At 35.9% G+C, this 25073-nt stretch overlaps 1 protein-coding gene across 1 annotated transcript in view; it reads left to right on the top strand.

The window, feature by feature from the left end:
* The first annotated feature begins 397 nt into the window (after nucleotides 1–397).
* The window catches only part of LOC149562745 (protein transport protein SEC24 C-like), a 158613-nt gene continuing 133937 nt past the window's right edge, over nucleotides 398–25073 (top strand). Inside the window, exons 1-6 of the mRNA XM_089826163.1 lie at nucleotides 398–644; nucleotides 901–2069; nucleotides 13574–13852; nucleotides 14034–14108; nucleotides 14268–14366; nucleotides 14809–14920. Coding sequence (XP_089682289.1) covers nucleotides 1140–2069; nucleotides 13574–13852; nucleotides 14034–14108; nucleotides 14268–14366; nucleotides 14809–14920 — 1495 coding nt within the window. The 5' untranslated portion in view covers nucleotides 398–644; nucleotides 901–1139. The remainder of the gene's footprint in view (nucleotides 645–900; nucleotides 2070–13573; nucleotides 13853–14033; nucleotides 14109–14267; nucleotides 14367–14808; nucleotides 14921–25073) is intronic.

A 25073-nucleotide genomic window follows, 5' to 3' on the forward strand; every position in this document is an offset into this window, starting at 1 on the left:
TCCTTCAAATGTGGAGGTAGAAAATAGAAACTATAATTTGAATTAGAAATTTAGATAATAAGAATAATTTGAATTAGAAATATAGAGGGTATATAGAAATATTTAGAAAGTGGAAATAAAGATAAAATTTACTATCAAAAATATAAAATTCGAGAGGGGCTACAGCGAAAAATTGTCAAATCCAAAGCAAAACTCCCACATATAAGCCTATCGGCTTAATCAATAGAAAAGGAACATAATAAAAATAAAATAAAAATAAAAATAACAATAACATAAAAATAATAATATAAAAAACAAGATTGCCAATCGTGTTTTTCTAAGCGGATTTCAAAATCAAATCAAATCCATGGAAATGTAAAAAATGTCCATTAATCCCGTTTCATTTTTTTCCTTCGTTGCTGCTCTTGGTGCAGGCGATTATGCAAGAATATCCATACTTTTACGTGCTATACAATTACTCAAATCGGTGGCGAAAGCATTCGATCTGATTGCAGTTTCGTGATTTTGTCCGGAGCACTCTAATCGACTGTTTATTTCGTCAAATTTGGGCTTGGTTTTCGGGAGATCTCGTTCCATCATTAATTTTGCGTCTTTTCTGAATATTTTTCTGTAACGCCCTGGACGATCAAGGACTACTCTTCCAGGTACAGTTATTCTCAAACTTATACGTTTATTAAATTTCAATTTTCACTGGAGATATTTATGTTTATGTAAATCTTGAGATGGACAGTCCCAGGTCTATAGGTTCGATTCGCTGTGTTATAAACCAATTTCAATTATGCCTTTTTATAGTATGGCATTTAGTGCATTTTTAGTGGGGCTTAAATGACTGGTTTTAGATCGGCGATCGTTTTGGGCGAGATGAGATCTAAACTTTTGGGTGGAATCCGTGTATTGCAGGGGGTGGCAGATACAAGGGCTGAAAGATCAGAGCGTTGAAGTGGCACTCGGATTTATAAGTCAATCGAGCAAACGAATTTGGGGTTTTCACTTTAGTTCTCCAAGTGTAATTGTAGTTACTCTGACAATTGCCAGTAAGGATTTAGATCTGAATATGTGGAATTTACATTGGCAGTGGCATTAAATCTGGAATAAGAATATAAAGTCAGTGAAATAATTCAATTGTGCACTGCAACACCATGGCTTCTCCAGTTCCTCCAGGCGAGCGGCCTGGCTATCCCAATTCTACAGGATATCCTTCTCAGAGAGCTTTTACACCCGGGCCTTCAGATCCAGCAGGAGCGTTGGTGGGTACCATGCAGAATCTGAATATCAATAGGCCTCCCCCGCCACCGTGGGCTGCTCAACAAGCTCCAAGACCAGGTGCAGCACCCCAAGGCATGCAGAACTCTGGTCCTCCATTTGTTCCAGCCGGGAGTCGTCCGATGGGCATGGGTAATCCTTCTACAAATGCTCCTCATGCTCCGCAGTCTTCGGCTTCACCATTGGGTGTCATGCCCTCTGGATCTCCAGCGGCCAGACCTACAGGAAGACCAGCTAGCAGGCCTGCAGGCCCAAATTATGGCGGAGCACCGACCGTATCAGCACCGACTAGCAATATGGGAAGACCCGTAACAACACCTTTTGTCCAAAGACCCAATGCTCCACCTTCCAGGCAACCTGGAGCAATGCCATTGCAAGATGGGTTGGGGTCCCCGTTCGCACCTGGATTGAATTTGAATTCGTCTAATCAAGGGATAAATGGAACTTCGCCTTTTGTTCAGGGGGCTCCTCCCATGCGACCTCATTTCTCTCAAGGAGCTAATCCCATGCACCCACCAGATGGGCTCCCAAGAAGTTCCGGGCCGATAGCTGCTTCAGGAGCTGTCACACATGCAAATGCTCAGCGACCTCTTGCATCAGTAGCTCCACCACCACAATTTCCTTCTGCTAGCTATACCCCATCACCTGTTCCATCAACTACATTCCCTGCCCCAGGTCTTGCTCCATCATCAGCGCCACCACCTCCTTTTGCTGGCGCAAGTCAGAGAGGACCTCCGTCGTCTTCTTTATATGGAGCTCAGCCATGGCGGCCTTCTTCTCTGCAGCACAATTATCCAGACAGCTATGTAAGTATTTGAGCACCGTATTGTTTTGACATTTTGAATTCTAACGAATTGTCTGGAAGCTTTTTTAAAGAAGGCCAGAAAGAAAATATGGTATTTTCCTTATTCAGAAAACTTACTACAGCAAACATTTACGTCTAGCTTTGCACTACCCAAATTAATAAAATGATTTTTCACATATCTCAAAGTTATGTCACCAGGTATTTAAATTTGCACAAATACATATACAATTCAAAATTGGGCTTAGAGTGTAGTTTGCTTCGTTTGTTTGCCCTTCTCAGTTATGTTGTTTTTCTCCTCGCAATGAGTTTTAATTTAACAACATGCTGTGCATGGTTTTGTGCACGCATATTTTAGCTACCTTATAGATTTTTGTCTCTTCATAGCTTCCTAATTTGGAATACCTTTTACTTCACAGTTGTTTTTTGTCCACTATTCTATAGTCATTTCTTCCTTGATTGTGTGTTGCAGTTTATCTTTTAAACTTTTTCTTCTTTTTTCCTTTTCTGACTCAGACAATTCGAAATAGTCAATTGTTTAATCCTCTGTGTTCTTTTTCTCTGTTCGGTTGTTTTTGTGACTCCCTTACTATGGTCTTTTTGATAGGTTATAGGTATTGCTTCATTGAACATCAACTGACGGCATAAATTATATGACTTATAGAGAACTGAGCAGCATATTTTTTAGTGTAACTTTATAAGGGACAATACATACAGTTAACTTGTAACTTTACTATCTATATATAATGCATTGTGGAAATCTGATGTCTTTGACTTCAGAAGTGACTTGGAAAACAGTACTAGTAATCTGTTACGAAGCTTTGTAGATGTTTATGGTTTAAAAATTAAGAAAGGAAAAGATGCACACCAATGGGTTATAGTGAAATTCACACAAAACAAAAACACGGAAAGGTGAAACATTCTTGGAAATTCAATCATCCTGTCTACAACAAAATGTCACAGGAAAATGGTGCAGATAACAAATGTTGAATTGATGGAGAATGAATACACGAAAGCTATCATGATGCAATTATACTACAAAGCAGTGTTTAAAAAAAGTTTTTAGTAGTTAGACTGAGCAGTAAGTGATCAATATTTTTGGAGGAGGCTGTTTTCTTTCTGAGAAAGTTATTTCTATGTTGATAATCGTACATATGTCGTTGTGCAGAAGAACTAATAATTTTCTTGTGTCAAGTTAGAAGAATTTGTCGATTAATGAATGCATTAACCAAATCCCTGAGGAACGTTCATTGATAAGGTTGCAGGATGATTTTTATTATTTGGTGACCGTCTATTTTTAGTTCATACAATTCTGGGAAACCACCTGTTGGGGATCTCCAGAATAGCAATGAAAGATCTGTTGTAAAAGGAACCTGTAAAAGTTAAAATATGAAGAATAACATTGAATCTCTTGAAAAAAATCTTTAAAACTTGAAGAGTAATATATTTTTAATTGAAAGATGCATTAGAAAGGAATGTTCCACAGTGTGAGGTACGCTGTGGCCATAGACATTTCCAAGTTCCAATGTGCCAATTTGAGGGTGTAGTATCTCAGCTTACTAACAATTGTAAAAATCAAAAGGGGGTGGATGAGAAATGTTGAGAATTAGGGAAATATGCCTCTGTTATATATTGCTTAACTTTTGTACCGTAGGTTTTGATCTCCTTGCCAAGCTTAGGAGTAAATGGAGTCTTGCAATTATAATCACTCATCATTGAAATCTTCCAGAATATAATATATATGCTTTTTTGAGGGTGTAGTATCTCAGCTTTGCTAACAAATGTAAATACCAAAAGGTTAAAGTTGGTTTGTAAGGTCCTGGCCTGGCTAGCTCTCCTCTGGGCGGTGAGAAATGTTGAGAAGGAAATATGCCTTGTATATGGCATTTAACTTTAGTACGCTAGGTTTTGATCTCCTTACCGAGCTTAGGAGTAAATGGAGTCTTGCAATTATAATCCTTCATCATTGAAATCTTCCAGAATATAATATTTTGCTTTCCGAGGACATGATTATAATGATTTAACTGTTCATGACTGATACTATGATATGTATTGAACATAGAAATCCATCAATTGCAGTTTATAATCTTATGGATATTTGCCAGTTTTGTATAAGCTTGTATGTGGTTGGACCTTCTACTCACATTTGTGGAGATTGATACTAAAAAAATTTATATCTGTGAATTTCTTTCATTATTTTTTGTACGGACATTTCCACCCTGGTTCATAGCCAGGGTTTTTGAAATTGGCATTTTCTGTGCTCTTATCCTCACCCACATTGTGCTTAACCAGTGTACAATACCAAGGGTAATTGATAGACAGTACTAAGTACTGTTCAAACTGCATAAAAAGCAATACCAATAATCAATGTGTTTTTAAAATATGATCCAAATAAATCCCATCTCCATGAATTATTCACTTCAACATCACCGACTGTTGGGTGACATTTTAAATTATCGAAAAAAAAACAAATATTTAAGATCAATTTCAAAACTTTTACTTTTGGATAAATGCTCTTTTAGATTACATCAGATGCTTTTAAAGCTTCACAGTTTGTATTTGTCATGTCTGTCTTTTATTTTGGTATAGATAATCTATCAGAGTCAAGGTATACAGTCTAGAAAAATAGTTGAGATGCCAAAGGCCAGACAGGGTTTAACTAATCAATTGGGAAGTTCAGATATGAATTATTACATTTACTACTTATCATCAAAATCAGTAGAGGTGCTTTGGTCTTTTTCTCTTCATCACTGTTCTTATATCTTTATTGCTAGCTGAAATATTTTCATCATGAAGCAGCTCTCTGATCTCTCTATGAGTATGTAGCTGCTTCACTAAAGTTCATCAGTTAGTTTTCTTAATCCCTTCCTCAATCCTTTTCCTGCTTTTGTTCCCTTTCTGTATTTTTAACTGGTGTGTGCATGATGATGCATTTGATTTGGTTTAGTTTGCAAAGAGAGGCATTTCTATCATTCCTTTGATTGTTTGGAAGAACATATCCAAATTTGTAATTATTTCTGAAAATTTTGAAGAGTATGAGATATCCTCTCTTGCCTTTGTTTCTTTCAATATTCTTGCTGAAATTATCACCCATGCAGATTATATTTAATGAAAGTCAATTCGTCAAATCCATTGACACACTATTTATATGCCATCCAATTTCTGTTTCTCAACCCTTTACCCAATGGAAGAGCATTTGTTTCAGTTTTAAAATCACATCCAAGGGTAACTCATTCTGAAGGTGGGAACTAGTGTGTTTTTCTCTCTTTGATCAGTTTTGAGTGAATTATAGTAGAGCTGATAATTAAAATAAGTATTTGCATATGGGGAGTCCTTCTTCCTGCAGATCACATACACTTTTCCTTGAAATGGAGCCAATCAAGCTGAAATAAATTGGATGCCACATTATGTATGAAGGTGAAAATGTGCATCCTGCACCAAATTTATTTGAATTAATTATGCCTTTTCTTTATATGATGTTATGTCTGAGTGGATAAAGTAGCTTTCGTTCATGTAAGGGATTTGAGGTTGTAAAAGAAAAAACATGACACGAAAGAAAAGAGAGCATTAATTCATCATTCTTCACGCTCCTCTTGTAAGAAGTCTGTGCTGTTAAAAAAATGTGAGAGCATTCCTTACTCACTTCTTACACATTTCTGTTCTTTTATCTTACTGCAATCTATTTGTTAAAGCTACTGTTTTATTGATCTTCTTTTAAATATGACAAGTCCTAGGCGGACCCTGAAGACTTTCGTAGTCATTTGTCTTTGGCTAAGTTGCTGGTTTGGGTTTGAGTATGGGTACAGGTTCGGGTGCTCTGATACTGTGGGATTTTGATCCTCTAGGATCCATATGGATGGGCATGGGCATATATATAACCAAAAACAAAATACTCTTTATTACTGATTCATGTCATGTCAAATGTCAACTCAATACAAAATTGCATTAAATAATCTTCATGGTGCGTTTCATCCAAAGCATCAAGGTCAACATTTGGTTTATTTGAACGACAAGCAGGCACAGTGAACTCCCACCAGCGGTGTCATGTGTATCTTTTACATTACATAAAGAGACTAAGGCAATCTGTGCAACTGAAGCATCTAACTCAGCACACTTGACTTTCTTATGTGACAAGAGATGCAAGTTGGGATGTACTTGTGCCACCTCCTTTGTCTTTTTAAAGCCAATTGGTTACATTTTAACAAAATCGATATTGCGATATGTATTATAATCTCACATAGCTCGAGAAGATAATATATTGATTCTATTTATAAATGTTACATTAAAAAGAACTAACTAATTTTGGATCAAATTTGGAAAGGTTGAGAAAATGAAGCATTATATTTTTATATATGTATTATATATAAAGAGACAATAGCATAGTCTTGAGAAATATTCTATTGTAATAAAATCAATCTTTTATTGATTTTTTTAATGATTTTGGTATTGAATGAATGAAAGTTTTTAATGATGTCCACAAGACCAACGGCCTATGGGACCACGAGCCAAAAACTATAAACTAATTCAATATTCCTTCCCAGATCCGATCTCCTGCTATGAATCTTGATAATCAAACTGGCAGTCTGCCTCATCTTATCCTCTTCAAATAAACTATGCATGCTTATGCCTCTTCCAAGATGACCCCGTAATGGGCCCGAATGTCCTCATATGCTGTGCACTCAATGAGAAAGTGTCGTTCAGTTTCAACAACCTCTTTTTAGCAAAACCTGTAGGTCCTCTCCTCCCACTCCTTGAGTTAGGCCTTTCCCATTGACACATCTCACATCTGAGACAATGTGAACTGGTCTTCAGCTGAGCCGTTAACAACTTAAACACCCTAGCCTTATTATTAATAGCTGACCCAAGATAAACTTGATCCCCATGTACCTCTGAAGGATTGAACACTTCAGTATAATGTGTCTTTTTCCGCTCCATGCTATGAGACCACATGGTAGTTTGGAATTTTCCCATGACAAACTTCTTTATTTCCAGAGGGATGGTAGGACAATCTTGCAACTTGCTGTTCCATGTACTAAACCACTATGTATTGTTCCATCCAAGTCTTCTTCCTACAAGTCAAGCCCTCATTCATTGCAATTTTGTGCCAATGTTGGTTATTCACATTTTCAAGTTTCTTTGAATAGCTTATTAACCGAGTTATTGCTGCTGCGTCCAATGGGTACATACCAGCTTTTGCTAGTAGAATTTCATATGGCATTGATGCCTTGACTTTGATATTGGTAGTGATTAAGTGTTTCAGGATCCTCCTTAATTGTCTTTAACCACATTTTCTCATGCTGCCCCTGCAAACCTCGCATCTGTAAAGAACAATCGTTGTGACCAGCAGACCAAAGAGAGTTTTGTTCGTCTTCCAATCCCAAAGCTCAACATATCTACATCTGTTTTATTGCAGATAGAACACTTTCCATCCTCCCTGAATCCTTTTTGCTCTACAACTCTCTTAGTTGAGCCTATTATGGAAGTTAATCCCCAAATATTTGTATTTCTTCACAATTTCTAATGGGCTGCCTTCGAAAAGAAAGTCCAAATGTTCCTTGTTCCTTTTCAAAGAAAAAATCGTCACTTTTGTCTTGGCAATGTTCACCTGCATCCCCACTTATTGACAAAAGCACTCTAAAACTTTTAAATAATATTTTAATCCCTTTGCCAGTTTTGATATCAAGATTAGATTATCATCATAAAGAATAAGTTTCACCACATATTTTGCTAATTTGACCCTCTCACTGATAGATGTCATGTAGGATCTTCAAATTCATTAAATTACTCCCTTGCTGTTCAAGGGCTTCTCAAGATTTTACAAGGCTTCTGGGCCTTCCCAAATGCTCACAAGACTCTAATTCACTCACTCTAGGTGACCTACCTTAATGCTTGTTTATGCATACCCTAAATGCACTACTTTACTTAAAACTTGCTCTACCTGCATGATTGTCCAAGGAAACCTTGCAGGGGTGTGGAATTGTTCAAATGCATCCCAATACCATTCTTGAGGGTCAACTCTAACTCATCGAGGGTTAATCTTCCTATCGATCTCATAAAACATGCAATTAGGCTTAGTAGCCTTTTGAGCCCCCATTTAGGCCAATCAATTAGGTTCTTGCAGCTTAGTTCTGCAAATCCAAAAACAACCCTATAGACAAACTTACTTTCCAGATACCCTTTTATCCGTACATGCTCTAATCAGGAAATGAGGGTTTAACAAGGGTTTTAAGGGTTTCAGTGGTGGTTTGAAGACAATCCTTTCAAAATCTTAACAAATGGACTCCAATGCTTCTGCACTTCAACATGCACCATCTGAAGACATCACTCTGGTTCCATGAAACAGAAAATTGCATTTGAATGTTCACCCTTGCAAGTTTGCATTCAAACTTTGTGACAACACCTAGCCGGGAAAGCCATCGTCTCGCCTAGGGCATCACACTAACAATAGCAGACTGCCACTTTCAAACTCCAACTTGGGACATATTATAATACATACTTCCTACTCCCAAACCTCCAAGCACCATATGATTTCAACGGTAAGAAAATGAGTAGTAAGCCATAATGTACAAACTACCCAGTTCAGGCCAGAGACTGGCAGAGAACTTGATGATTTTCCAACACATGCCAAGACTCAACAACTATCTACAAATGATGCACATAGTGAAAAAACAATCTGATCTAACTATCTATAATGGAAAAGATTGCACGCCAATCCATTAACACATAGATGCTCAAGTTGCAATAGAAATTTGTTATCACAGTTTGGATGTTCTTTCATCTATAGACAACCCTATTTTCAGTACATGCCCTAATCAAGAAATGAGGGTTTAACAAGGGTTTCAGTGGTGGTCTGAAGACAATCCTTTCAAAACCTTAACAAATGGACTCCAATGCTCTTGCACTTCAACTTGCACCAGCTTAAGACATCACTCTGATTCCATGAAACAAGAAATTGCATTTGAAAGTTCACCCCTGCAAGTTTGCATTCAAACTCTATGACAACACCTAGCGGGAAAGCCACTGTCTTGCCTAGGGTATCACACTAACAACAGTAGACTGCCACTTGCAAACTCCAACATGGGACATTATAATACATACTATCTACACCCAATCCTCCAAGCACCATATGATTTCAATGGTGAGAAAATGAGTAGGATGCCATAATGTACAGACCGCCCAATTCAGGCCAGAGACTGCTAGAGAAATTGATAATTTTCCAACACATACCAAGACTTAAAAACTATCTACAAAACGATGCATAGAGTGAAAAAACAGTCTGATCTAACTATCTATGATGAAAAAGATTGCATTTCAATCCATTGACACATAGATGCTTGAGTTGCAATAGAAATCTGTTATCACAGTCTGGCTGTTCTTTCATTCAAGTCTGCACCAAAAGCATCTCACTGTACAAAATAAATTGGGAGGGCTTAAAAACACTTACTCGACCTATCCCAACTGGTTCTTGGTTGCTGGTAACTACTTGGGCAAGCTTTTCCATGACTTGTAAAAGGTTGTCAAGTTGTATGCAAAAGTTGCAAGGTTGTCAATTGACAACTTTTTCAACATTTTGCAACTTTACATTTCTTCATCCTTCTATGCAATCTAGTGATGCTAAATGTCGTCTTAAGGCATTTCAAACATGCCTAGACCAAAAACAAACCCTCCTACCACTTGGATAGTGACTTTGACTATTAGGCCCAATTTGGCCACATTGTCAAACTTGGCATAGTCAGAACTTTATCATTCTAAACACATCATAAACAACCTAACACACACTTGGACCCCTCTATGAGCCCTTATTACTTATTTGACTCATCAATGAGTCATCAAGCCAAAATTTGACTAGGGTTTCCTATTTACCATAAGGTGCTCTTGCACCACTCACCTTCGGTTTCGTCTAGCCATGATTCTAGTTCATCAATATATAAGCCAAACAAAGTGGGGGACAATGGGCATCCTTGCTTCACACAAATGTCACTACCTAAACTCCGACATTTCCTCATTATATTTCCAATTAAAATAGCAGACATCAATCACAAAGGTGTATACTTGGTTACATTTACTTATTCATACACAAATTAAAATCTTGACAATCACAAAAAAAAGAATAGAGAGTGAATATTTTATACACATCAATGCTATAAGACTTGATTGGATGTTCAAGACTTGGCGAGTATTAAGGTGCATGACCTTGAGTGGGTCTTAGGGACTTGAGACTTGGGGTACTTGACAATTCTAGGAGACTCACTAAGACTGCCAAACTTGTTAGTCTTGTGAAGTCGAGTTAAAGCTTTAAAAAAAGCACAAGAAACATAAAGTTGTAATTTTACTTTTTAGTTACTATTTAAAATAAAACTTATGCCCCTTCAATGCTTGTTTGGTCTATTACATGACCATCTAGAGCTTAGTAAAATATATGAGAAGGGTGTGCACAATGAAAGTCAGTGTGGTTTTGAGGGTCTTTATTTGGGCTTAGTTGTGAGGGCTTAGCTCCTTGACCCTACCTTGTACTGTTACAGGGAATGCATGAAAGGTGTTGCATTGGAACCTTCACGAGACTCCTTAATGGCTCTGTGGATGCTACCCCCATATCCTTGCAAGGGGCACTTCTTGTCAGCCCTATTGAGGGTGTTGCCCTAGATCCCATAATAGCATAACCAATGATGAATCATGATCCCAAAATCTACAAAATACACCTCTTGTTGCAAATCTTTGCTTCTTAACTGTTGATCTTCTATATGCTATAAAGTTCTATGTTGTTTCATATGTTGGACAACTGATTTATCACACAAGGGCTATCATAGACAAAGTTGTCATGCTAGCTTGATTATATTGCCAAATACGATTTAAGTTATAGTTGGTTAGGAATGCCATTTTCATAATGCAAAAATGTATCAGTCATGGCAGATATCATGGCTGCATCATGATCTAGGATCTGTCTTAGACTCTAGTAAGTGACTTGCCGTAATGTTGGAACAAGTGATGTAGGGTCCTTTGAGCCATAGACTTGCATTTTTAGTTTTGATATTTGTTCTAGTGCTATGGATTTCATAATCCATGAGATTTATATAAATTTGACAATATATCTAAATTTTTTGATGTATATTATCTATGTTTTTTCCTTGAACAAAAGATCAAAATTTGTTTTTATACTTGCAATTGATGTTAAGTTTTTTATATGGTCACAATAGCTTCCATTTCGTTAGTTTATTGTTTCTTTACAGTTTATTTGTTTATTAAAAAGGGGGCACAAGTGTATTTATTAAAGGGTGCTGGACCGAAGATCAAGTTAAAAATCAGCTTGTCAAGTGCGCATCATGTAACAATGATATATGCTACAAACATTATTGTTTTATCCACATTTCTTCCATTTGGAGATGTTTTAGCATCTTCGAATACCAATCATATTGATGAAATTTGTTAGTTTGCAGTACAGTGTAAACTTTTATATGTCAATGGTATCAGTTTATTGTAGTTTACGTGCCGCACTTTGATTTGGTGTTTTCCTTGGTTGAGAAAAATACGAATTTTTTAAAGTGAGCAATGCCCCAACCTTCAATAAATGGCTACACTTCTATCATTATCATATGGTACAACCTATTGGGCTAGGTTATAGGCTCCTGCAGATGTATTTGTTAGGTGCTTGGGTTAGACCTTAGTTGTATCCAAGTTTGTCTTGAGCTCATACCTAGATCCAAATTGAAGCCTGGAAATACACTGCTCAATTTTGTTGAATTTGGTAATTTAAGTATTAGGGATGCTCATTTAATTGTTGAAGCATCCCCTGTATGCGGACAAGAGTTTTTTAGGTCGGGAGCGTGTCCTTGGGTAACACTGATGGATTCGTAATGAAGATATAATAGGATTTACTTTGAAAAGGCAATTGCTTAGTTGTGTTTAAACATGTAATGTTTATGGATATCATGATGTAATATCAATTTTAATTGGTAATGTTATATTCCTAAATGTATTACATTTCTTATTCTTAAAGGAAATGGTGTTGTTAGGGCAAAATCTAGGAATATCCCGATAAGGCACATTACTATTAGGTTGAGATAATTTTTTGCAAGACTTCTTTTAGAAAAACCCTTTGTATCAATTGAAGCCCGAATAAATCTGTAGAAGACGCATTGTTAAATAAAAATTAGTTATCAGATATAGAGGTTTGTCTAGGATTGAAATGAGTCAACTTTCCTTAGCCACCAGAATTGAGGGATCTATGGACATTGAAGCACTACGACTTAACCTGGTTCACGTCATTCTGGTTATTGTGAATTTTTACTGTTTAGTTTTTTGTTTTCTTGTTTGGATCTTCCTATTTGCCTTACTCTTTTCGTATAACTGGACCATCTGGACAGATTAAAACTAGCTATTCAAGATACAATCTTTGAACCCATAAATGGACAATGCATGTTACTTCTGGACTTTCCCTATTTACCTTTGCAGGGGAAACCATCAGCCCTGGGCTTCTTTTGCTACCTGCACCTGACTGTTTATGATATCCCTTAAATCAATTAGTCTGACTAAATTTGTGATCCATTTCAGAATCCTTTGCCAGTCCTTGCAGAGGCTTCTCCAATGCCAATTTCTTTGCTTTAGCTTCACTATGTTCTATTGCTGCTGGGTAAGTGGTTGGAATACGGATTTTGCTTCATTCTTTGATTCCTTGTGTTTTATTTTATTTTAAAGGTTGTATCCAGTCTGTACAGACAATTGGGTACTCTGGGTCCCTGGGATATGGCTTGGTCAACCAGTTAGTAAAATTTAATGTAATCATTCTGGTTGCTCCTCCTGTTATAATTTCTATTTGGCTGTCCATCCTGAAGTAAAGTAACATGCACTTTTATGCTATGTTATAACTCTAGAAGAAATTATTGATACCAACAAAGTTAAAATTTATACAAGACGTGGGAGAAGTTTTAAGCTCATTAGATTTCTTGTCTGCTTATCTTGTTGAATTTGTTCATTCCAAGATGGCTTGAGATGAGTTCCCATGGCTAAAGGATATTCTCCTGGGAATAGTTGTGTTGTAATCATCATTGTTGATAAGATCACAGAGTCGTTGAGGAGCTGATATGAGCTTGAAAGACTAAATGATTTTCTCAGAATATATATTTTCCATATTTATTGATTGCTAATGAGAAGATAGTGATAAGAGATGTTGCTCAATATATGTGCATGGATTATAGCAGAATCATACATGCTTGCTTCTAAAATACAAGTATCTGCTACCGGGTCACTGTTATGTGGTTATCATAACGCCTTATTTATTTTTGATTGAATACAAGTCTTTGCATTATACTAAAATATTAGTTCAGATGTATTGGAGTCCAGTAAGTACTAATTAGTTTGCAAACAATGTTCAAAATATTTCTATTTATTAAATTATTACCTTGTAATTTATCTAAATTTTAATATTTCTCAGTACCTAGAATTTCTGTAATTTCTATTCAAGGATGCTTAAATATGAAGAATGACATTTTTTTGTATTGTAAAATGCTGTAGGTACCGCCACCACCGCCAGTCGCTGGAAATCAAACTCCAGGGATGTTTGGTATGCCAGCACCTCCAAGACAACTGAGTCAAACTGTTCCACCTATGCCTCCTACCATGGGCCATCCCCCTGGAACAGGTGTCTTGGGTATGGGACAACCAGGATCACCTGCAGGAGGGCAAGGATCAGGACCTTCACGTATTGATCCAAATCAAATTCCCCGTCCAATACCAAATTCGACATCACTAATATTTGAAACCCGTAGCAACAACCAATCTAATCTTCCTCCTGTATGTCTGGATGCTATTCTTTCTGTTATTATCTATAAGAGTTTTTGGATTTCAATTGCTGTGACATTAAGGACTTGGGAAAATTGCAGATCGTCTGTATTTCTGTTGTTTTCTGAAACTTATTATAACAAGATGTACAAGGACTTAAAAGTTGGACTGATGTTTGGTTACTTTTCTGAAGTCGGCAACAAGTGATTTCATTGCTAAGGATACTGGAAATTGTAGCCCACGTTATATGCGGTGTACAGTTAACCAGGTAATAATTCTTTCTCTGTCCTTCATATCATCGAATTTTGTGAATTGAACATATTTATTTATGCTCTTGTGGGCTCAATCAATCAAGTCGAATTTTGCTACAAATTTTTGATTACACAGAAACTGTTTAACTGTTTGATTATGCATGGGATGTTAACAGATACCTTGCTCAGGTGACCTATTAAGTACTTCAGGAATGCCTTTGGCTTTGATGGTGCAGCCATTTGCTCTCCCTCATCCTTCTGAAGAAGCAGTTCAGGTAATGTTCCTTGGAATAGTGTACAATAGCAACTGATGATCCTACTGGTGTACGATATCATGAGCTTATTCTTATGCACGAATCATATAACCCACCTGCATTGGAAGAATATTTTAAAATATGCCATAGTCCCATTCCCTTCATAGTTCAGAATGATGTGAAGATTGAGATTCATTCTGTTTAAGTGGCATATGATGAAGGTTATATATATACACACACACACACACATACAAATTTTTACCGTGGAAAAACTCACTGGATATTGAAGAGTGAAGATGTTTGTGTTGGAGCTTTTCCTGGTCTTTTGTGCTTATTGTTTGAACCCCTGTGATGTAAATTTTTTATGACATTGTTTCTGGAATATCAGGCCACTGGGAACTAAAGCATTTCATTATTCTAAGCAATGCATTTATCCCAATTTATAGAACCTGCATTTGTGCAGGTAGTTGATTTTGGAGATAGTGGACCTGTTCGCTGCTCACGTTGCAAAGGATACATAAACGCTTTCATGAGATTTGTTGATCAGGGAAGGCGATTTATCTGTAATTTGTGTGGTAGGTGATTCCTTTAAGATGTTTTCATGTCTTTTATTTTTTCTATTATTCTAGACACACGATTTTTATCTTCATATGTGGTCATTGCTTTGTTTTTTATTGTTTATAGGAAAATATAAAAATTGTATTCTTGCTATGCAAAAAGAGAGTTGAGACATGGCGCTTGTGTGGATTTGAAGAGAATTATTTTATTGATGCACATTGTATAGAGTGATGCTAACTACAAACATTTCTGTATGATTGCTCCTCTATGGAGTTTGAACTTTCCATTAAATACTACAATACTTGCCAATGTTGTAATATATATGAGGATGCTAGTAATTATCTGGGCATGACAATAATACCATGCTATGGTAAATTTATGTTGTTGTAGTTGTGGATTAAACAAAGGAGATGGAAGCTCCTTATATAGATTTACAAAGACAATGTTTCTAAAAGAAACAATTGTGAACTAAAGATGAAAATAGAAGCTAATCAATAAACTAAAGACTAATTAACATGATCATTAAAGAAACATCATAATATTCTAATACCCTCCCTTAATGGTCATTGTCTAACTGCTGTCTTTTAGTCACAAATTCTTCAAAACATTTTAGACCCTTTCTAGATCTGCAAAATGTAAATGACCAAGAAGCTGTAATCCGTCCATAAAAGAGCAGAGAAGGGTGCGCCCTTCTTTTAGAAAGCTTTGTAAAAAGATACAAGAGCCTGCCATTGAGATGAGTCTGCCACTAACCATCCCAGAATTAGCAAAACATCTGACCATAAGTAATCACAAAATATCCAATCTGATGTTTGATATTGAAGCTACTCTTCCTTGGAGATAGAGGCAAGCACTGAGAACAACTAGCACGATTTTGAGGAAAAACTGACAAATCCTCCAAATTTTGCAGATGAGCATAATGCCCCAAAGTAGACTACAAAAAGCCATGATTTTTTAGGCGAAAAATTGAAAAAACCAAACACAATTTTTGTGGTGAAAAATTGATCAAAACTAGATAATAGAATCAGAGACGTGGATTGGTGTAATGATCCCATCTTTTGGCCTTCACGTTCTTTTAGTAGTTGACCAAGTGTGTGTGCGTTAGCCTTGTTCTACATGGTCGCGAGGGCTAACGAAGGGTTTAAAGGGATCCTGGAGTGTTTTGGCCTAGTCATGTCCAGTTTGGGCCAAAACGAAGTTGATTTACTCAGTTTCAGGCATACTTACTATGTTTAGTAAGTTAGCAGGACACAGTGCAGGTCAATTTTGGTGATTGGATTCGATACTCCTCGGTGAGAGCTTTCCGATGAGCTATCACTCGCATTATTCGGAGTCCGATTGCTAATACATTTTAATGCCTTAAGTTTTATTAAAGTAACATCTAATTTAATTGTAAAATATTAAAGTGTTACTTTAATATTTATTTTATGGTGATGTGTACCCAAGGGAGACATAAGGGGTATTTTAATATATGTTTTATATATTACACATCTTTTATCCCACATTGCCCATATGAGTTGAGCGGACCCTTGGAAATAGAATAAAAGGAAGCATTTGTGGCTTCATTAGGTAGGTTGAATATGAGAAGAAATTGGTGTGTGAGTTGCAGCTCCGTTCTTGGCATTTGAGGATGTCTATCCTCTCTTGTAACATTCTAGACGTCATTCCCTTGGGGTTTGGCCTTTGGAATTCTTTGTTATTGGCTTCATTATCAGGCAGTTTAGTTGCATTTCTGGCTACAGGCGGATTTGGTATTTTGCTCATATCTTCTTCACTACTTGTCCGACGCTTATGCCGCTTTAGGGGAATGGTATTACGAAGGTAGTGGATTGATTGAAGGACAAAGTATTGTAGCAGCAAGTTCGAAAGCATGGATAGGAGTATTATGTCAATACTGCTGAAGTAATTAGTGAGTTGTTAAATCTGCCATGTATTTGGTTTTATGAATTCTAAAAATAACATTTTATTAGCAGCAGTTCATTTCCACTTTGCATATTATTGTAGTTTCTTTCTTGTTTATGTTGTATGATACCAATTCCATGCACAAAACACAACAACCAAATAAACGTTTGATTTTCGGAGTTATAAGGGGTTTAAAACATTAAACGGAGAAATAAGAGGTTTCATGCAAACTGTTTGACAAAATTCCTTTCAGCAAATTGGTTTAGTTTTTGGGACATCCAGGGGTGCCCATTACAATTGGAAAATATAAAGCTTTGTTTTTGAGAAAAAAACAATAAAACCCAACATATAATTTTTTAGGAAAAAATAATAAACCCTCAAAGAGACCCCACACAACTATGTGAATTATAGAATCAAAATTTTTTTGAGGAAAAAAATTATGAAAACCCAATAGATAATTTTTGAAGTTTTTTTTTTAATGAAAACCCATCAAAAAATCTTCGTGAGGCCAAACGCGAGACTTCACATTGGTAAAACAGCACATGCAAGAAACAAAATGCACATGCAAGCAGCATGCAACTCACATGCAAATATATGCAACCTCCGAAAATTAGAGACTTTTTCTCTAACCAAGAAATCCACAATCAAAACCTTCAACCAGGCTTGTGATTTTCAGCAAAAATATTTGAAAACAAACCACAACTTTTTAATAAAATATCTCTTAATGATTTTTATTTTAAACAATTGAAAAACAAATTTTTAGATGAAAATAGGCTTGATTTTATTTATTTTTGCCAAATTTAATGAAATCCCATCGACCTACTCTGATACCATGTTATGGTAAACCAATGTTGTTGTAGTTGTATTAAGCAAAGGAGATGAAAGCTCCTTATATAAGTTTCACAAAGACAATGTTTCTAAAAGAAACAATTGTCAACTAAATTTAAAAATAGAAACTACTCGATAAACTAAAGACTGACTAAGATGATTTTGAAATAAACATTATAATATTCTAATATGTCAAAGATGTGTAGGAGGTTTCTATGATGTGATTTGAGTTTGTATCATAGTTCCGAGACTTGGACTTGGTGAGGTTGACCTGACAAAGGACACAAAACTCAGTTGAAAAACTTAGTGCAGTCATGGCAGCCTGAAAACCCAAGGAATTCAAAAACTTTCGAAGATTTAAAACTTGTTTCATGAAACCCTTTATTAAATAAACCATATAGATACAATAGCATCATCTAATAGAAGCTGATTTACGAGTCTTAAAATATTGTAATGTTCTGTTAATGGTCATCATAGTTAGTTTAGGTAGTTTTTGTATTTTGTCTTTTTCTTTTTAATGTTTGTTTCTTTTAAAAACATCATAATGTAATTGCCTGTATATTGTGAACTCTGTTTTCTTTATTGAGCACAGAATTACCATTATGTGGTATTAGAGTGGGTCTATGGGGCTTGGTAAACTAGTCGTGACCTCATTTTGGCAAATTTTTTAATAAAGAAATATTCATAGTTATTTTTTACCTTTGAAATTTGAGGGCTTTTCAACCGATATTTTTCCCTATTAAATACAAGATGAGCACCACGCATGAGTAGATGGATTACAAATTCTAGTCGCAGTATAATGCGAGTGTACTATTTTGTTCATCAGTTGATCAATGCCTGTCCATTATCATAGTTACAACATAATTATAAAGGACTACAAAATACAAAATACAAAATACAATATACTACAAAAACTTACACCTCTCCTATTTGGTAGGCTAGTATAAAATTCAAAATTGCTAATAGAAACAGTTAGTTTGCCCTGATCTTCTTCTATTTGGTAGACTAGTATAAAATTCAGAACCGCTAATAGAAACAGTTAGTTTTCCCTGATATGACTATCTTTAATGGTTTCCTTGAACCATCCTGTCCATCCTAAAGGACCCACTGTCCATTTTAGAATTGTAATCTCTGCTCCTGGAATTGTATTAGGTACTGCAAGTGTTAGGGGCACCGCAAGGTTTGCGACTGCTAAAGGTATCACTTGGGCTGCTGCTACAACTGCATCTAGATTTTATTTCTCTCTCTGATATTGTCTTCTCTGTTCTTCCAAGTCTGCTATAAAGTTTGTCAGCTCTATCTTGAATGGGTGCGTTCCTCAGAGCGTCTTATCCAAGTATAGCCATAATAAATTTCCCAAGAGAACTCTCTTACGGTGCCATCCTGTAATAGTCATTCAAATTTACCTTTGGAAAACCCTCAGTGTGATTGTTACCTGCCAAACAACATCATGTATAATGAGTCTCCTCAGAGAATAACTTAATAAGTGCTCTAACATTGCCATTAGAACTATCATTATACCTAGCTTTCCAAATCAACCATGGAACCTCACTGGAGAGAATAGACGAAAAGACATTAAAACCTTTATCAAGGTTATGGACCTACCCCATAAAAACTTCCCAAGCACAAATATTATGGCCAATAACTATACCAAATAGATTTCACACTTCCTTTGCAAAGATACAATCAAAGAAAATGTAATGTCCAATCCTATGAAGTTTGTACAAAGAACATAAACTAACATAACCATCTGGTTTAAGAAAAGGCACCTGGCAAAGGAGAACACTCTAAATAAAATATCGTTTCTTGGGCTAAATTGGCCTACTCTAGATGCTACTGAGGATAAGGCTCCAAGCTGGGATCAAGGCCAATGCTCCACCGTCTAGCTATATGGTTAAGGATATCAATGCTGTCTGCAAGTTGCAAGTAAATGGATGTGACTTAGACCAAGGGTAACAGGGAGCCATCAGGCCAGAAAAAGCAAGTAAATCTATCAGTAATTGAGTCACAAGGAATGGGGAAGGAAAAGGAAGAACATGCCTCTCTAAGAACAAAATAAGTTGTAACACCTCCACTAGGGATCCATAGGGTAAAGCTAGAGAAGAGTGCAGACAGGGAGCCATTGGGCTAGGAAATGCAAGTGAATCTATCAATAATGGAGTCAAGCTATGGGGAAGGCATATGAAACATGCTTCTGTAAGAACAAAATAAGTTGTAACACCTAGTCGAGGAAACAAAGGGTAAAGCTAGAGAAGAGTGCAATTTTTTTGATTGTACAACTTTTAAAGGAAAAGTTTAGATGATAAATATAAACTATCATTCTCTAAAGTTCCCCGACATTACTGACAATGCAAAACATCATGACGTAATTGATGTATCATGATCATTAATTTTCTAATTTGTACACATTGATAGAATGCAATACATAAATCCATCTCATGATACATCATATAGTTTATAATTTGCAAGATCTCTAATGTTTATGTTTACAAGAGTTTGCAACTCAATGAACTTTACATCAAGAAATACAATGAAACATCATAGAACATAAGTCTAGTAGAAATCATGAAGATGAGGAAGTGTCCACAAAGCCGTAGAAGGTAACCAGAAGTGTTTGACTACTTTGGGCCTTGGCTTCCTTTCCGGGCCACTCTCCTATACATGCCCTAGATTCTACTTTGCATACAACAAAGCCAAAATGCACAAAACATGAAAATGTCGAAAGGATTCATTAATATAGTCAAAGTCAATAGAGCCACATGAGCATATCAAAGTACCATACAGGTATAGTTGGATCCATCATAGATGCTGAATTGCCCATCATGACCATTCACCCACATAGGATAACATGAATCCAAAACCAATAGATTCATGCGTATACTCAACGATTACCCACATAGAGATATGAGCAACTTTTATAAAGAAAAATAATATGAAATAAACCATCAAAACTTAATCAAGGCACAAGAAACTTAAAATGAAGGCTGTCCAAGTACCACATCAATCAAGTCAACACAATTCTCACGGTCCAATCATTAAAGTAGTGTTGAACTCCCAAATCAAGCAAATGGGCTGTGAAACATATATTGACTAGGATCACAACACTACAGATTAAAACATGACAAGAGATGTGATTACATCACATTCACAATATATGGGCACAATAGTCTCACAATTTCTAGTAACAACAAATCCAAGTATTGCATCAAGCCCATTAATGTTATGTACATCTATAGAGGACAATAATCCAATCTTTTAAACACACAATCTACTTATGGGCTCATCAAGTGTGATGTCCCCTTCCAGTTGACATTATGTCAATTAAGTAGGTTGGCCTATAAAAGATCCTCGTAGGCTGATGAGGTTGGGTAGAGGGTCATCCGAGGGGAGCTTCTTCTTTAGTGGTCAGAGCTTATGCAGGATTGGTGTCCATTTGACGTCTTTTGGACCTCACATGGAGAACCTACTATTTATAGTAAGACAATGGGTGACTAAGATGGACCCCTGCTATTTTTAGAAATAAGGGTTGGTCATATGCAAAATCCTCATGCCAGTTTATAGTTTAGACGGTGTGCAAAACAGATGAGTAATAAGAGAGATATTAATATTTGTTTGGCTAAATAAATATTAATAGTCTGAGCTTATATTATTAAGTTATAAGATGATTTTATTTTATTTTTAAAATCACTTAAGTGAATGGTCAAGTTATCATGGATGGGGCCAAGTGAACAATTAATTTAAAAGAATTATTGGTGTGCCAACTATTGGGTTTTAAGTGAAAATTTAAAAAACGGTGGGAGCAGATCTTTTTATCCCACATTGGCCAGGAAGGTGTGTGAGCTCTCATAAGTAAGAATACAGGAGACTTAAGAGCTTATCCTTGAAAGGAGAAAATATATTTGTTCATTGTGATTTTTGACTTTGAGAAGGGATTACAGCTGTGCCATTGAACGTTCTTCTATGTGTTCATCATTTGAGCCAGTGAAATACCTGGTGAATTTGATATTTCAGAGAGAATCTCATACAGAGGTTCTGATTGTGCTCCAACAGTACGTATTTTCGTATTCATCTATTTACAGAACTAAGGAGAGAAAGTTGCAGCTGTGAATAGTGCGCGTGAGCAGTGTGCGTGAACAGTAAAATTTGCAGCTTCATCAACATTTTTTTTTCAGCTACATCAAGTTGCATCCTTGCTAGTGCATACCAGCTTATAGCAGCGTTTACGAATCAGAAAACAGGTTCTCATTTGTTGTGGCACTTGCTTTTCGTTAGTTTTTTCATCGGAAATAAGTAGTCATTGTACTTAATCTTTTAATAGTGAATTCAATACAAATTGCAGCAGTCATTTCATTGTTTCCGAATTCCAGAATTATATTGTATTTCTTTTTTCGTTCAAACAACCCTCAGAAATTTCAAAAAAACTATAAAATTGCAAAACAAAGAAAAGTTATTAATGATTACAGCAGTTAGAGACCAACTTGGGTTCTTACATCAAGATATATATCTATGCATAGGTAATATGACCAGCAAGGCATCATTTATCTTTAATTTTAACCTTGACATTTGGCACCTGAAACTTATCAGTATCATACAAGAACCATATACATCTGTTAACCCACTAGACTAAATTCAACGTTTACAATGGAAGAAGCCGAATATAAGTGAACCCTCAAGACATGACCCAAATCACAGTAAAAACACCTATGTACAATAGAGAACCATCATCATAATGTATAACTAGGTACGAAAAATCAATCCCCCAATGAATCAAGTTTTTTTTTTTTTTTTGTGAATACTATTCATAATTCCTTACAGGTCAAAGCCAAAATTTAGAGGACGGGACCTTAGGGGACGACGATTAAAAACATGGGATTTTTATATAGAGAGACAAAATTCAAGTATGCATATCATAACATTGATAAACCATTCACCATAGACATTTATTAAAATCAATACATGGAAAAATATCAAATGACAAATATTAAGTACCTCCATTATAACATATCACATACATAAGTAGTAAAATCAAAATGCCTAAAGTCTCCAAGTATTATGCATGAAATCAGAATGGAATAAAGAGAAGTGCAACTAATATAGTAAGTAGTAACTAGAAATACTAAATGCAATCTTTCCTCACTGTTGCTACTGCTGTTGCTCTATGTTTTTTTCCCTCATAGCAAGTACATCATATATTAAAATGAGTAGAAGAGTTAGTGTTTAGTGTTTTAATGGACAAATATGGTTTGCACATTTTTATTATGTCTTTAAGACAACTACGAACCTGCACAAAAAGTAAAATTTATTGTTTTGCCTTTATCTGACTAGCTGGAAAAAAGGGGACGGCGGTACCGCTGGCCGTCCCCAAGTTTCCTACCCAATTTTTTTGCCATTTCGGGGACGTTTCCGAATTTGGCAAAAAGGGGACAGCTTTGGGGATGGCAAAAATCCATCCCCACATCCTCGTTTTGTTCTCGGGATGGGTACGAGCCAAAAAGCCTAGGGGACGCATCCTCGTGGAACATAGGATTTTATGCAATGCTAAGATTATTTACCCTCCTTCCAAATTTTATGGTAAAATAATGAACGTGTTATTAAACAGAGATCATAAATGATCTATATATACACGTATAAGAAGAATGTTTCTATAACAAACGAAGAGAGAGATAGAAATATTCTGCAGAGAGAGTTTCCATATTGAACAGAGAGAGAATATGGAAACATAGAAGAAAAGTGACTATTAGAAATAGAAGTAAATCTATAGAAGAGAGAAGCAAAATAGAGATATTTAATAATACCTTCCTTTAATGGTCAATCTAACTTTAAAACAAAAAATTTGTAGAGGAATCTGCTTTGTATGTTTTGCAATATTGATTTGTGGTAGCATTTACAGTGGTAGGACGTGTGTCAATACCCAAAACAAGCACCTCAAGGCAACAATACTTAAAGATCATCATCATTCTTTGCTTCCAAGTGTTGTAGTTCTTTCCATTGAATTGCTGATTGCCTTCCAAGAGAAGATTGGTGAAAGATGCCATAACACGTTTTTGATAAAAACATGAATATTTGAAAAGGTACAAACTTCGAGGCAGATTGATGGGAGATCCAGAAAAATGAAAGTACACCCAAAAGAGAGCTCGAAAATCCTAGAAAGAATTTGAAGGTGGATTCTTAATCCACTGGCTCAAAAATTGAGACATGAAAAATGGTGCACCCCAAAAAAAAAAAGTCTGACTATTTGTAATTTTGGCTTGATTTGAAGAGCAGAAACCTTAGTCGAAAGTGCAAGAACTAGAGGCGGACAAGAAAGCTCAAATATGTGCAGGAAAACAAGTCACGATCGACATAAATGAGCCATATGGAAATGGAGGGAAGAATCTGCAAAATGCGAGCCGTGAAGCGTTCAAAATTGCAACCAAACAAAACTGAAAATCATGTCAAATAGGGCTGAAAATCGTGTCAAAACAGACGCAAGTTAGAGACACAACAAACCCCAAACCAAGCGTCGTAAAAAAACACAACCATAAACTAGAAAAATAAAAGTAGAAATGGAGGGAAATCATGCCAAGATGGCCCTGAAAAAAATAATAATGGCCCTCAGACACTACGAAAAACTGTGACTAATACAAGAAAAAATAATCTCCGATTTGCAGCTAACAAAACCCTATATGGATTTAAAAAATTAAAAACGAGTTCCGGCAAGTTTAAACACACCCAAGCAAAGGATGTTGAAAATCTTGAGTATAAAATTTTATGAAGAAACTAAAGATTTCAAAAACGTTTTTTGAAAAATAACTAAATTTTTTTAATAATGTAATTATTTCTCAGAAAAATAGCTATGATACCATATTATGGTAAAATAATGAATGTGTTATTAAACAAAGATCATAAATGATCTACATATACAACTATATAGAAGAATGTTTCTATAATGCACTAAGGGAGAGCAATAGAAACATTTTCAAGAGAGAAAGAGAAAGTTTCCATATTTAATAGAGAGAGAATATGAAAATATGTAAGAACCCCAAATAGGCTCTACGCTGATCACTGTTTGTTTCCCTGGGTGTAATAATTGTTTTTGGTTTGTTTTTGAATGTTTTAAGCTGTTTTTGGGTTTTTGAGTTGATGAAAAGAAAATACAAATATTGAAAACTAATCTACCTCAAATTATAACTAAAATCTGATTATAATGCTAATCAAATTCATTTATTCAGATGGCTCCTAATGTTTGTACAATACTTATTGCTGGAAGCATACATTAAAAACATCATCATTAATAGTTGAAAAAAACCTGATTTTTGTCTCCGATACGCAACCACGCTGCTGGTTGCTTCCTCCTTGGGCAGCGCCTATCAAAAACCGCAATATTAAATCTCTGATTTTTAATTCACTGTAGCGCTGTACTGTTCACAGCACTGTAGCTGCTGTTATAACCCCTTCCAA

The sequence above is a fragment of the Cupressus sempervirens genome, chromosome 4, assembly GCF_028749045.1.
Source record: "Cupressus sempervirens isolate cs-2001-9-10 chromosome 4, ASM2874904v1, whole genome shotgun sequence".
Lineage (NCBI taxonomy): Eukaryota > Viridiplantae > Streptophyta > Pinopsida > Cupressales > Cupressaceae > Cupressus > Cupressus sempervirens.